General features: G+C 45.1%; 1 protein-coding gene across 2 annotated transcripts in view; it reads left to right on the forward strand.

The window, feature by feature from the left end:
- Window positions 1-373: 373 nt before the first annotated feature.
- The window catches only part of LOC112230122 (caspase recruitment domain-containing protein 14), a 15,639-nt gene continuing 3,653 nt past the window's right edge, over window positions 374-12,359 (forward strand). The window contains exons 1-15 of one of the 2 annotated variants that reach the window (XM_042310766.1): window positions 374-452; window positions 1,613-1,962; window positions 3,706-3,843; window positions 4,252-4,577; window positions 5,206-5,364; window positions 5,539-5,658; window positions 5,810-5,935; window positions 8,337-8,483; window positions 8,648-8,776; window positions 8,921-9,024; window positions 9,786-9,844; window positions 10,210-10,273; window positions 10,570-10,789; window positions 10,958-11,084; window positions 11,863-12,103. In XM_042310766.1, the coding sequence (XP_042166700.1) occupies window positions 1,749-1,962; window positions 3,706-3,843; window positions 4,252-4,577; window positions 5,206-5,364; window positions 5,539-5,658; window positions 5,810-5,935; window positions 8,337-8,483; window positions 8,648-8,776; window positions 8,921-9,024; window positions 9,786-9,844; window positions 10,210-10,273; window positions 10,570-10,789; window positions 10,958-11,084; window positions 11,863-12,103 (2,174 nt within the window). In that variant the 5' untranslated portion in view covers window positions 374-452; window positions 1,613-1,748. Of the gene's footprint in view, window positions 453-1,466; window positions 1,963-3,705; window positions 3,844-4,251; window positions 4,578-5,205; window positions 5,365-5,538; window positions 5,659-5,809; window positions 5,936-8,336; window positions 8,484-8,647; window positions 8,777-8,920; window positions 9,025-9,785; window positions 9,845-10,209; window positions 10,274-10,569; window positions 10,790-10,957; window positions 11,085-11,862; window positions 12,104-12,359 lie in introns of those variants that run through there. The other variant, XM_042310767.1, reaches the window with a different exon arrangement.

A 12,359-nucleotide genomic window follows, 5' to 3' on the forward strand; every position in this document is an offset into this window, starting at 1 on the left:
GCTGAATGGAAGCAAGTCCCTGCAGCAATGTTCCAACATCTAGTGGAAAGCCTTCCCAGAAGAGTGGAGGCTGTTATAGCAGCAAAGGGGGGACCAACTCCATATTAATGCCCATGATTATGGAATGAGATGTTCAACGAGCAGGTGTCCACATACCTTTGGTCATGTATTGTAAGTCCAACCACAGCCTTTTAATATTCAATTTCCCAAGGAATAACCCAATTACCCTAGGAATGTTACCAGGAAATATCTTAATATGTCTTTGTTCTTTTACTCAAATAACCCGGATTATTATTATTTTTTGGATTGGTTGATTAGTAACTTTTTATGATTAGTCAGTTTAGTTGCCCTCCTCGCCCATGCGCTGTCATTGGAGAGAGGAGCGCTGCTCGCACTCATGAGGTCGTTCATGGTGATTATATGTAGGCTACACAGGCGACTCTCAAGAAAAGGTAAATGGCACTAATCAATTTTAGTTATGTTTTGTAAATATTTTAAGAAGTAATTTTACGCTATTTTAAGTAGGCCTATATGTCTTTTACTTTAAATAGATGCGTGTGAATTGTACTCATTTCCTGAAATTCCTTATGGTTATTCAGTAACATCTGTTAATTATTGTTTCTCAGTATTAACTCCCTGCATTTGCCAGTTTTGTAGCCTACTTGAATACATGCTATCGTGTACAGACCAAAAGCAAATATGTAGCCTACCCTTTTTATCTAGGGTTTTGTTATTATAGCCAAACTTTGGCATTGTATTAGTTTACTCGTGGTAATAACAGTCACATATGGTAACAACACAATATGAAGCATGCATATACAAGTGGTACATTTCCAGCGAAGATCCCCTATCTCTTGATCTATTGTTTCCCCCCCCATGATGAAATCGATGAGGGGACTGTGGATGTGTGTCTGTCCTTATGTCCGTTCGTTTAGTCACACGCGATATCTCGGACTACTGAAGATAATATTTGACGAAACTTCGGTGAATTACGCGTTTTGCTATAGAGATCCGGCATTTACAAAGTTACACTGATTGGCCCAAATGCGGGAGCTATAGTAATTGGAATTGATTAAATTAATTAATTGGTGAATTGAATTATGTATCTTTATGACAGTATCACAAAGATACAGAATTATTCATTCCTTTGTGTGACGTGGCCTCATTCAACAAACAGTGCAATAATGGCTTCAGTAATAAAGAACACGGAGGAAGGCAAGTAGCTTTGTGTTCTAGCTGCGGATATTGAATCAGAGCCATGTCGTGCAAACAAAGGGTACAATAGGCCTACATCAATGAAGCACGGGTGCTACGGCACAATATGTTGTTTACAATTGTGAAATGTACACATTTTCAGGTTATTGTGTGCATGTATGGGCAGTCCCTTGGTGTGTGCATGTATGGGCAGTCCCTTGGTGTGTGCATGGGCACTGATTCACTGGGGATTATGTTTCTTGTCTTTCAGGTTTTCCCACACACACACACACACACACACACACACACACACACACCCTTGCATGCATAGACGCCTACACCAGCTGAGAGCGGAAAATAAAACTCTCTCACACAGTGTTGAAGTTCCTGTGTCTCTGACATTTTGCTTTTCTCCCAGCGTCGGACAGCGATGATGCTAGGTGTGTGTGATTGAGTGTGTGCGTCTTCGAGGACTGCGTCTGCTTGCGACCACCATTGACTGTGGCACTCACCCGAAGTGTGTCGCCTCACACACACACAAGCCCACACTCATCATGGCAGCGGAGTGTGTTCCGGAGGGGCCCGACCTTAAGGAGATGGGCGACGAAGATGTATGGGAGCTGATCAACGACAACCGCCATCGTATCTCCCTGGGTGTGAAACCATGCATGTTGATCCCCTACCTGCGCCAGGCCAGGGTCCTCACAGAGATGGATGAAGATGAGATCCTCTCCAGCCTCAAGCTCACCAACCGCTCCATGAGGACCAGTAAGACTTCTTTTCTATTCGTTTCTATGATTTTCTATTGTATTACTTTTGAATGCTCTCTGTATTTTGTTATATTCTGTTGAATTATATTCCATTCAATTGTATTTGATTCTATCGGTGTTCAATTTTTTATACATTTCTTTGGTGGAGTAAGTAGTAAACCTTGTCCCAACCAGAATGGACCGTAGGGACTATTTTCTGTTTCTGTAGCGTGAGGCAGCCTGATGTACAAGTATACCCCCTGGGCAGGGCACTAGACTGTCACAGGGTCTTTCGGTGTTGTGCCGAAAATCTCTCCCCTGACAGAACTCCCCCCCCTTCCAGTTCGTCATTGCTGCGGCTTGCTGGCTAGTCGAGATTTCTGCTCTTCACTCCGTTGTCAGTTTAGCCTACATTTCACTGATCTTAGTAGCAGAAGGCATTTTTGTCTGCAGTTTTCGGTTTGGCTATTTGTTTCAAGTGTGCTTGTATGGCGCCCCCCCCCCCCGGCAATCCATCCTCCTTAATATTGAGTCTCAAGCACAGGCATCAGGTCCCATCTATTTTTAGATTTTTTTCGCATGAATTGACCATGATGATCCAAAATTCCAACCATGCAATATCAGGGTGTACACTTTAACCACAAGGTCACTAAGTTGGTAGGAGTTTGGATGAGTAAGAGATACTGTTAGAGGGTTACCACCCACTCACCCAGTTTTGGTGAGGGAATGTAACTTCCTCATGTTATAAAATACATTTTACAAGACAAATATGGTTATTCATGTTTTGAATCATTCAGTGGGTTCTTTCTCTAACATAGTGTAACAACCCTGGGTTTATAAGCGCGGAAATCGACTCTGCCGCACGAGCATGCTTTTGCGGCACAGTCGATAGCGCGCCGGACCTCGGGCTAGAAGGTCGAGGGTCACAATATCATTAGTATATATATTTTTTAATTTGGATTCCGTGTCTAATACGTCCTTTAAAAATCACCAAGCTCTGTTGACATAGCTTTTGAGGATTTTTCATTTTGTTGTCGTCTTCAAAGTTGTTTCCGCGGGTCGCAAAAAAACAAAGGCTCCGAGCTGAATGAAATCTAAAAAGGCCTTGAAAATAAAACGCATTGTATACGCTCAGTACTCCGTTGACTTTTCACAGAGATAAGCTTGTTCTTTTATTGTTTTGTTTTTTGAAATGTTCATAAAAGGACAGGAATTTCGAATTCAAATAAAAAGCGTGTACTACAATATGAAAATACTACATGGCATGTCTCAAAATCGATGTCCATCTTACCTATATATTGTTTTATGTCCTGTGGATTCAAGAAGAAAGATGATGAGTTCAACGGGAAAGTGAGCCTGTCATGTAGCCTTAGTTCTTGCACAGAATCCAGTTCCATGGGCCAGCACTCCTGTGGAAGCTTTCAACACCTAGAGTCCATGCCCTGGCAAATTGAGGCAAAAGGGGGTGCAACTCAATGTTAGGAAGGTGTTCATAATGTTTTGTACACTCAGTGTATATCTACGCACTTGAGCATGTCTTATAACTGGTGATGAAAATTTGTTCTGCAATTCATAAATGTTCATAACTCAACAAGTCCAAGTATTTGAATAAGTGTCCCTATAAAAAAAATCATAAAGTAATGATGAAATACAACAGTACATTTTTTCTGAATAACAGTCCATAAAACAGTCCATCTACGTGTTTGATTTACATTGTGCCCTCCCTGACCTTCGTCCTATTCAACCCTTTTATCTTCTTTAGGTCACATGCTGGACCTGCTGCGCATCCAGGGGAGGAACGGCGCAATGGCCCTGCTGGAGAGCCTGATGATCCACTACCCCGCCCTCTACACCCAGGTCACAGGCCGCAAGCCCAGCACCGAGCCCTCCGGCTTCAGTGGTGAGTAGCACGCAACACATGACCTGTTTCCCAACTGGCTCATTTAGGTCCTGTGTTAAGGAGTAGGGAAGGGGAAAAGGGGGATACCTAGCCAGTTGTACAACTGAATGCATTCTACTGAAATGTGTCTCCCGCATGTTACCCAACCCCTCTGAATCAGGGCATTTTACCTTGTGTGAAGGATGGTGGCTCTTTTTTAAGTTGTCCTGTCTGCTTGAAAAAACAGCACAATGTGTTCATTCTATTCACCAGTAAACAGTATTCTCACTATAAATTATTCACATTAATCTCCATTGGGGTGAATCATTTAGTAAAAATATTTGGTTGGGAAATTATACATAGCCCAATCAGTAGTCATAGGTTAGCAGAAGGGTGTAGTGCGTCCATCTTAACCTGATTTCCTCCCAGGCCTGATTAAGTGCTCGGACTTGACCGAGTACTTGGTCAGAGCCGTGACAGGGATGCAGAAGGAGCTGCAGGAGGCTCGGCAGGAGGCCAGCCGGCTGGGGTCACGTTGCACCTCACTGGAGGTGGAGCTAGGTCAGACTCTGGAGCAGCAGGAGGAGGCTCGCCGTCTTAAGGCCGACCAAGGCCGCATGAGGAACAACTTGGCTGCCGCGCAACACGACATCTTGAAGCTGAAGGACGAGAAGTGTGACCTGTATGTGCGCTACACGGCCGCCATCGAGGAGAGGTCGGCCGCCAACATCCACTGCAGCGACCTCAACCTGCAGGTTAGGGCGAAAAAGGGTTAGCTGTGTGATATATTCGGGAGTGGTTGATGACCGCACTGCGTTTACATGAAGCGATTAGTTGCGGTATTGACAGTGTTGCTACAGGGTTGACCAAAAGTATTGTAAAGTCGATTGAACTAATAATAGCAGTATTTTGGCGTAGAAACGTGTTAAAGCTCCCGCGGCTCCTCCTTGCACCCCTGTGTCCACATTGTACATTTTGCTGTGTACGTCTGTTAACAAAAATCATTTCAATTACGAAAAAGGTGGAATCCTTAACGGTGAAACAGCCACGTCCGTTTGCGATATTACGACAACAAAAGAAGTCACTGCAAAACGACCAACACCGTTTCTTTCCCTCTGACATCATTGCATGAGCGATAGAACAGCATCTGTGACACTTTTCTTCTCTCCGGCTCTGTTTAGTCAACAATACAAAAACAATAACCGCCACGGGGTGGACAGTGGCGCCGTTTCCCCTGCTGCGGATTCCATCTTTAAGAGAGACATTTAATTTACTTTAAGAAACAACAAGGGACAATAGAAAACATGTTGAAGCACCTGTGGTCAAATGCTGCGGTCACAGGACTTGTGACAAATAGTCTTCTGTTTTTCTATGATGGGGCAGGTATATCAGCTTCAGTTTGAGCTGCGCAAAGCCCAGACAGAGACGGACTTCGAGAGGCAGCGCTCGCTCAAGTGCACCACCCCCAGCGAGACGCAGCAACTGCGGGAAGAGATTAGCACTCTGCGCAGGCAGCTACTGATGGCGGAGAAATTCACCCCGGTGAGTGAGGAGGAAACAAGCTCAGACTTCTACTGTGGAATTTCACTGTGTTTCGGACTATTGTCTCTTTGTCTTTCTCTCCGTTTCTCTCACTATCCCTCTTTACCCTTTCATTTTTCTCAAATGTTCTATCCCCAAATCTCTGTTTCCCTGTATCTTTCTCCCCCCCATCAGGCACGTGAGGATATCCTGGCCCAAGACCTGGCTGAGGCGAGGGATGGCCGTGTGGAGCTGGCTGAGCAGCTCAGGTGCTACAGAGAGGAGAATGAACAGCTGGCCCGCGAGAGGCGGGAGGTGTGTGTGTCTAGGAGATTGTGAACAACCCTTTTGAGTTGGCCATTTTATTCAACAGCAAATATCTGCTGAAAGGCTATATGCTTTGTGTTACACAGTACATTTTAGAGTGGCCAAACTCTAAACACCGCCTGGTGTGTTTTGCTCTTAGACGGTGGAGCATAAGGAGTGTCTGGCGCTGCAGGTTCAGAAGCTGACTCTGGACTGTGAGATGTACCAGCAGAAGAGTACTGTCATACAGAGCCAACTGAGGGAGCTGCAGGCAGAGAGAGACCACGTACGGAGCTATTACCTTGTACCTTATGGCGTCATTGCTCATCCTGAAATCTATTATTGGAATGCCATGCCTGTCTGCCTGTCTGCCTGTCTGCCTGCCTGCCTGTCTGTCTGTCTGTCTGTCTGTCTGTCTGTCTGTCTGTCTGTCTGTCTGTCTGTCTGTCTGTCTGTCTGTCTGTCTGTCTGTCAGTCTGTCTGTCTGCCTGCCTATATCCACCTATCTGCATACTGACCTGCCTGTCAGTCTGTCTGTCTGCCTATATCCACCTATCTGCATACTGACTTGCCTGCATGTCTGTCTTTGCTAGTCAGTCCACATACACTGAGTGTACAAAACATTAGGAACACCTGCTCTTTCCATGACATAAACTGACCAAGTGAATCCAGGTCAAACCTATCTCTTATTGATGTCACTTGTTAAATCCACTTTAATCAGTGTTGTTGAAGGGGAGGAGACAGGTTAAATAAGGATTTTGACGCCTTGAGACAACTGAGACATGCGTATGTGTGCCATTCAGAGGGTGAATGGGAAAGACAAAAGATTTAAGTGTCTTTGAATGGGGTATGGTAGTAGGTGCCAGGTTGTGTCAAGAACTGCAACACTGCTGGGGGGGGTAACTCAATATCAGGAAGGTGTCCTTAATGTTTTGAACACTCATTGTATGTATGTACAGTGGGGCAAAAAAGTATTTAGTCAGCTACCAATTGTGCAAGTTCTCCCACTTAAAAAGATGAGAGAGGCCTGTAATTTTAATCATAGGTACACTTCAACTATGACAGACAAAATGAGGGGAAAAAATCCAGAAAATCACATTGTAGGATTTTTAATGAATTGATTTGCAAATTATGGTGGAAAATAAGTATTTGGTCACCTACAAACAAGCTAAATTTCTGGCTCTCACAGACCTGTAACTTCTTTTTTAAGAGGCTCCTCTGTCCTCCACTCGTTACCTGTATTAATGGCACCTGTTTGAACTTGTTATCAGTATAAAAGACACCTGTCCACAACCTCAAACAGTCACACTCCAAACTCCACTATGGCCAAGACCAAAGAGCTGTCAAAGGACACCAGAAACAAAATTGTAGACCTGCACCAGGCTGGGAAGACTGAATCTGCAATGGCTAAGCAGCTTGGTTTGAAGAAATCCACTGTGGGAGCAATTATTAGGAAATGGAAGACATACAAGACCACTGATAATCTCCCTCGATCTGGGACTCCACGTAAGATCTTACCCCATGGGGTCAAAATGATCACAAGAACGGTGAGCGAAAATCCCAGAACCACACGGGGGGACCAAGTGAATGATCTGCAGAGAGCAACAAAGTAACAAAGCCTACCATCAGTAACACACTACGCCGCCAGGGAGTCAAATCCTGCAGTGCCAGACATGTCCCCCTGCTTAAGCCAGTACATGTCCAGGCCCGTCTGAAGTTTGCTAGAGAGCATTTGGATGATCCAGAAGAAGATTGGGAGAATGTCATATGGTCAGATGAAACCAAAATATAACTTTTTGGTTAAAACTCAATTCGTCGTGTTTGGAGGACAAAGAATGCTGAGTTGCATCCAAAGAACACCATACCTACTGTGAAGCATGGGGGTGGAAACATCATCCTTTGGGGCTGTTTTTCTGCAAAGGGACCAGGATGACTGATCCGTGTAAAGGAAAGAAGGAATGGGCCCATGTATCGTGAGATTTTGAGTGAAAACCTCCTTCCATCAGCAAGGGCATTGAAGATGAAACGTGGCTGGGTCTTTCAGCATGACAATGATCCCAAGCACACCGCCCGGGCAACGAAGGAGTAGCTTTGTAAGAAGCATTTCAAGGTCCTGGAGTGACCTAGCCAGTCTCCAGATCTCAACCCCATAGAAAATCTTTGGAGGGAGTTGAAAGTCCGTGTTGCCCAGCAACAGCCCCAGAACATCACTGCTCTAGAGGAGATCTGCATGGAGGAATGGGCCAAAATACCAGCAACAGTGTGTGAAAACCTTGTGAAGACTTACAGAAAACGTTTGACCTCTGTCATTGCCAACAAAGGGTATATAACAAAGTATTGAGATGAACTTTTGTTATTGACCAAATACTTATTTTCCACCATAATTTGCAAATAAATTCATGAAAAATCCTACAATGTGATTTTCTGGATTATTTTTTTCTCATTTTGTCTGTCATAGTTGAAGTGTACCTATGATGAAAATTACAGGCCTGTCTCATCTTTTTAAGTGGGAGAACTTGCACAATTGATGGCTGACTAAATATTTTTTTGCCCCACTGTATGTATGTATGTATGTATGTATGTATGTATGTATGTATGTATGTATGTATGTATGTATGTATGTATGTATGTATGTATGTATGTGTGTGTGTCTTATTGCCGCCCTATCTGTCTGTCCATCCTTCCAGGCGTACCTGTCCAGAGACGAGGCCCAGGCCCAGATAGCCAGGAGCCTGGCTGAGAAGGACACGCTGCGCAGCCAACTGGTGGAGCTCCAGGAGGTCTTCACCCTCAGGGCCTGGGGGCCCTACCGAGGAGGCCCCGATACACCAGGGGTAACACACACACACACACACACTGTATGCATGTACATACACACATGCACAATGCATACACACTCACGCACACTCCATACACACATTCACATTGTATACAGATTTACTTACAGAGCAGATTCTAAATTGGATACTAAAGACTAACGTGTATCTGTCTGTTCCAGGAGAGGAAGTTTAGCTGGGAGAGCCAGGGCTCCAGCAGTGACAGCCTCCCCTCCAGCCCCCCACCTCGTCCCCGCCTCCGCCGCATGCATGCAATTTGCCCTGATTCCTTGAGGGGATGCAGTATAAAGGTGTGTGTGTGTGTGTGTGTGCGTGCGTGCGTGCGTGCAGGATTTATATCAGTCATGTCAGCTGTTTATATCATCTGAGTTGACTTTAATGATTTGCATCATAAACTTGACTTCTGGTAATTGTGTGTGTGGGTCTGTGTGTAGAGTTGCGATATCACTCCAAGTAGTGTCAGGTCCCAAAATGTGGAGCCTCCATGCCCAGAGTCACTGCGGAGACGAGAAGAGACCCTATGGTACAATCGAGACAGGTAAGGGGGGTTGTGTTTTAGACAATGTGTGTGTTTAAGACACAGTCCGACTCCTCATTCAGAACAAGTTGGACATTGACACAGTAGCACATTGTTGGCGTGCTTCCTTCTATATTCCGAGTGATGTGATGTCACTGTCCAAAGTCTGCTTTTTTTTACCAGGAAGGCCATGTGTTTACTCTTTGTGTTGCCGGGAAGAGCTTCATTTCAAGGATTTTATTCCCAGCGTCCCCGGCCCTTCTTTCAGTTCTAGTAACATGAGATCATTCTACAACAGAGACATTTTACTACTAAAGCTGTGTAGAGGTAGATTTGATCTTCCTATAAGCTATTGTGGGGTCTCTCTCGGTGTCCCAAATGGCATTCTATTCCCTGTGTAGTACAGTAGTGTTGACCAGAGCCCTATGGGTCCTGGTCAGAAGTAGTGCACTATATAGGGATTAGGGTGCCATTGGAAACGTACCCTTGGTGGTCATATTTGATTGAGGATTCAGGTGTTATTTTTGGAACTAATTATAGGTTGTTTTCACAGATGAACGGCTGCCCATGTTCATGTTTATTGTCGTAGTTTTGTGTTTACAGTGAAGACAAAAGTCTGTCCAAGTGCCATGATAGCAATTCTGGATTTCTGCAGTCGAACTCACTCAGCCAGTTTATCTGTCGCAGCATACATGGTTAGAGAGAGAGAGAGAATGAAAATAAGGACAAAATAAGAAGACCCCATTTTGTAAACAAGTGTTATTCCCTCTTCTTGCCCCTAGCTCGGAGACGGCTGAATGTGACGCCTTACTTGACAATGACTTTGTGTTCATCCCCAGTGGTACGTAACTGAATAAACACCAACCTTTAACAACCTCTTACCTTACTGGGACTTACCAGCTTCTGTGTGTGCGTGCATGTGTGTGTACTTACTTAAGTGTGTTTGTGTGTGTGCTCTTTGCGTTGCTTGCATACATGGATATAAGCATGTGCTTGCGTGTTTATCTTTGTGGCTAAACACCCAGATTAGACATCCTGAAAACCAATGGAAATGTTTTGGTTGGCCACTCTCCGAGCAGATATTTAATTAGCCTTGGGTGAAATTTGGATCCTGGCCTGGTAGGCTAGGTAACACATTAACGGTTGGGCGTTCTCTCTGTGGACACATTCTTCAACAGTCTCTCTTTTGTTTTATTCGATTTCCAGGCAATGCAGTTGAGCAATCTGTTATGTCACCCACACCTTCCTGCCAAAGCAACAACAGTGATGGGTGAGGAACTTGAATTTACCTTGATGTACTGAAATCTGTCTCGAATTGTTGATGATGAGTGGAGGGAAGACAGAGGAACAAAGCCATCTAGCCTGCATATTGCAAGGAGAGGGTATTATGATGACGACACACGGAAAATCATTGGCTCCATTTAACAATACACTGGGTGAACCCGAAACTAAAATAACACGCAAATTTGGTCAGATGCTCCATTGTTTGCGAACTTTCCGTAGTCTGTCCACGAGAGAGTAATCTAACAACCACGTACTCTCATCTTCTCTCTATCTCAACCCCAGTCTCTCCAGGGCATCAGCCCCCCCGTTCCTGCTGCGCTCCCGGCCCCGGGCCATGCGCATCACGGGGGGCCGGGTCCTGACCATCTCCTTCCAGGGGGAGGCGCTGCTGAGCCAGCTGCAGGTGGTGGGGGGTAACAAGACGGGCGTGTTCGTCCACCAGGTCACTGAGGGCTCCGCCGCCAACACAGTGGGCATTAGTTCGGGGGCACAAATACTGGAGGTGAGTGTGCGCGTGTGTCTGTGTCCCCACAACTCCCATCTCCTGTCCAGCACACACCTGACAGGTCGATTCAATGCGGCCATTTTGAGTCATAACTCCCCCCTCTTCCTTATTAGTTTCTGTGAAGGCACTGTAATTCCAATGGGTGTTTGTGCTACTGGGTTCCAGGTGAAGTATGAACAGGCTCAGCAGGCTCTAAGGATGGTTCTGGAGGACTCCACCCTGGAAGAAGCCATGTGGGCTCTGGGGCAAGTCCGAGGCTTCTGCCACCTCTCCCTGAGGCCCAACCAAGATGGTGAGACCCTGGCCCTGTTAAAATATATGAATATGTCATCATTATGTTCAAATACAGTCTGGTTAAAATAATTGATATGTCATCACATTCAAATACCCTGCCCAGTGCAAATGCTCGTAAATTGCGTCCTTTCTTTCTCCCTTGCTTGACGTTATCCTTCTGATGTGACAGAATTGTAAAAGCAAGGATGTTCTTCAAAATGTTAACGTGACTTTGGTGGAGTTTGTCAAATCACTCGGATCAGGCGCCAGAGAGATGTAAAAATATGCGTTCTTTGCTGATTGGAAAGAATGTTGTTTGACTAGTGTGTCTCTCTGGATTTCGTCACTAAAAAAGCAGTGTAGGAGTTCCTCATTCTCATGATTAGGTTGAAGTTTCTAGGTTATCTGTTTCATATGTATTTTAGGATGACTGTTTGTTTTGAGGTAACATAGCAACATAGGGATGAAAAACAGAGTAACATACTTGGGACACTTAACCCAAAACAACTTCAAAGTAGTCCATTTCAGCACCTAGCTAATATTCACAACAACAGAAAAGAGTGCTCTCTTTTTTTCTCACTGGTTCTCACTAGAAAGCTATTGGCATGCTAATAATAGCATTGCATAAGTACCCTTCTCGGTGTAATTGGCATTTCATAAATATGCTATTTTAATGTTTCTGTATTCATATTGGTCGGTTGTGTGTGTGTATATGTCACACCTTTAACATTGGTACTGTGACCCAGATCTGTCACAGTCATAATCCTCTACGGTCCCTCCCCTTTTCTCTCTCTCAGTCTATGAGAAGCTCCTGCTCCAGCTGCAGAGTGGCGAGGCCATGTCAGGTGACTCCTTCTACGTGCGCGTTAACATGTCGTTACCCGGGGGCTCGCAGGACGCTCTGACCGTTTCCTGTAACGACATCCTCCACGTCACGAGCACCCGCCCAGCGGGCGCTGACTGCTCCTGGAGGGCCAGCCACGTCCACCCTTGCCAACTGCTGGACCTCAAGACTGGCAACTTGCCCAACTACTACAGGTACTAGGCCCAGTACCCACCATGGGGGATTGGATTGTTGACATGGATTCTTTCTATCCTAGCCTGGTTCCAGGTCTGTTTGTGCTATCTTACCAAACTCATATGACCACTATAGCACAGACAGATCTGGGACTAGGCTATATCTATCCCCCTCTGGAGAACTAGCATGTACTACATGTCATCTATGCTTGATACAATCACATGCTGTTGGCCAATGCATAAATGACATCCTGTATAAATGATATTAGTGAAGATG

This window comes from Oncorhynchus tshawytscha, linkage group LG32 (genome assembly GCF_018296145.1).
Source record: "Oncorhynchus tshawytscha isolate Ot180627B linkage group LG32, Otsh_v2.0, whole genome shotgun sequence".
Classification (NCBI taxonomy): Eukaryota; Metazoa; Chordata; class Actinopteri; order Salmoniformes; family Salmonidae; genus Oncorhynchus; species Oncorhynchus tshawytscha.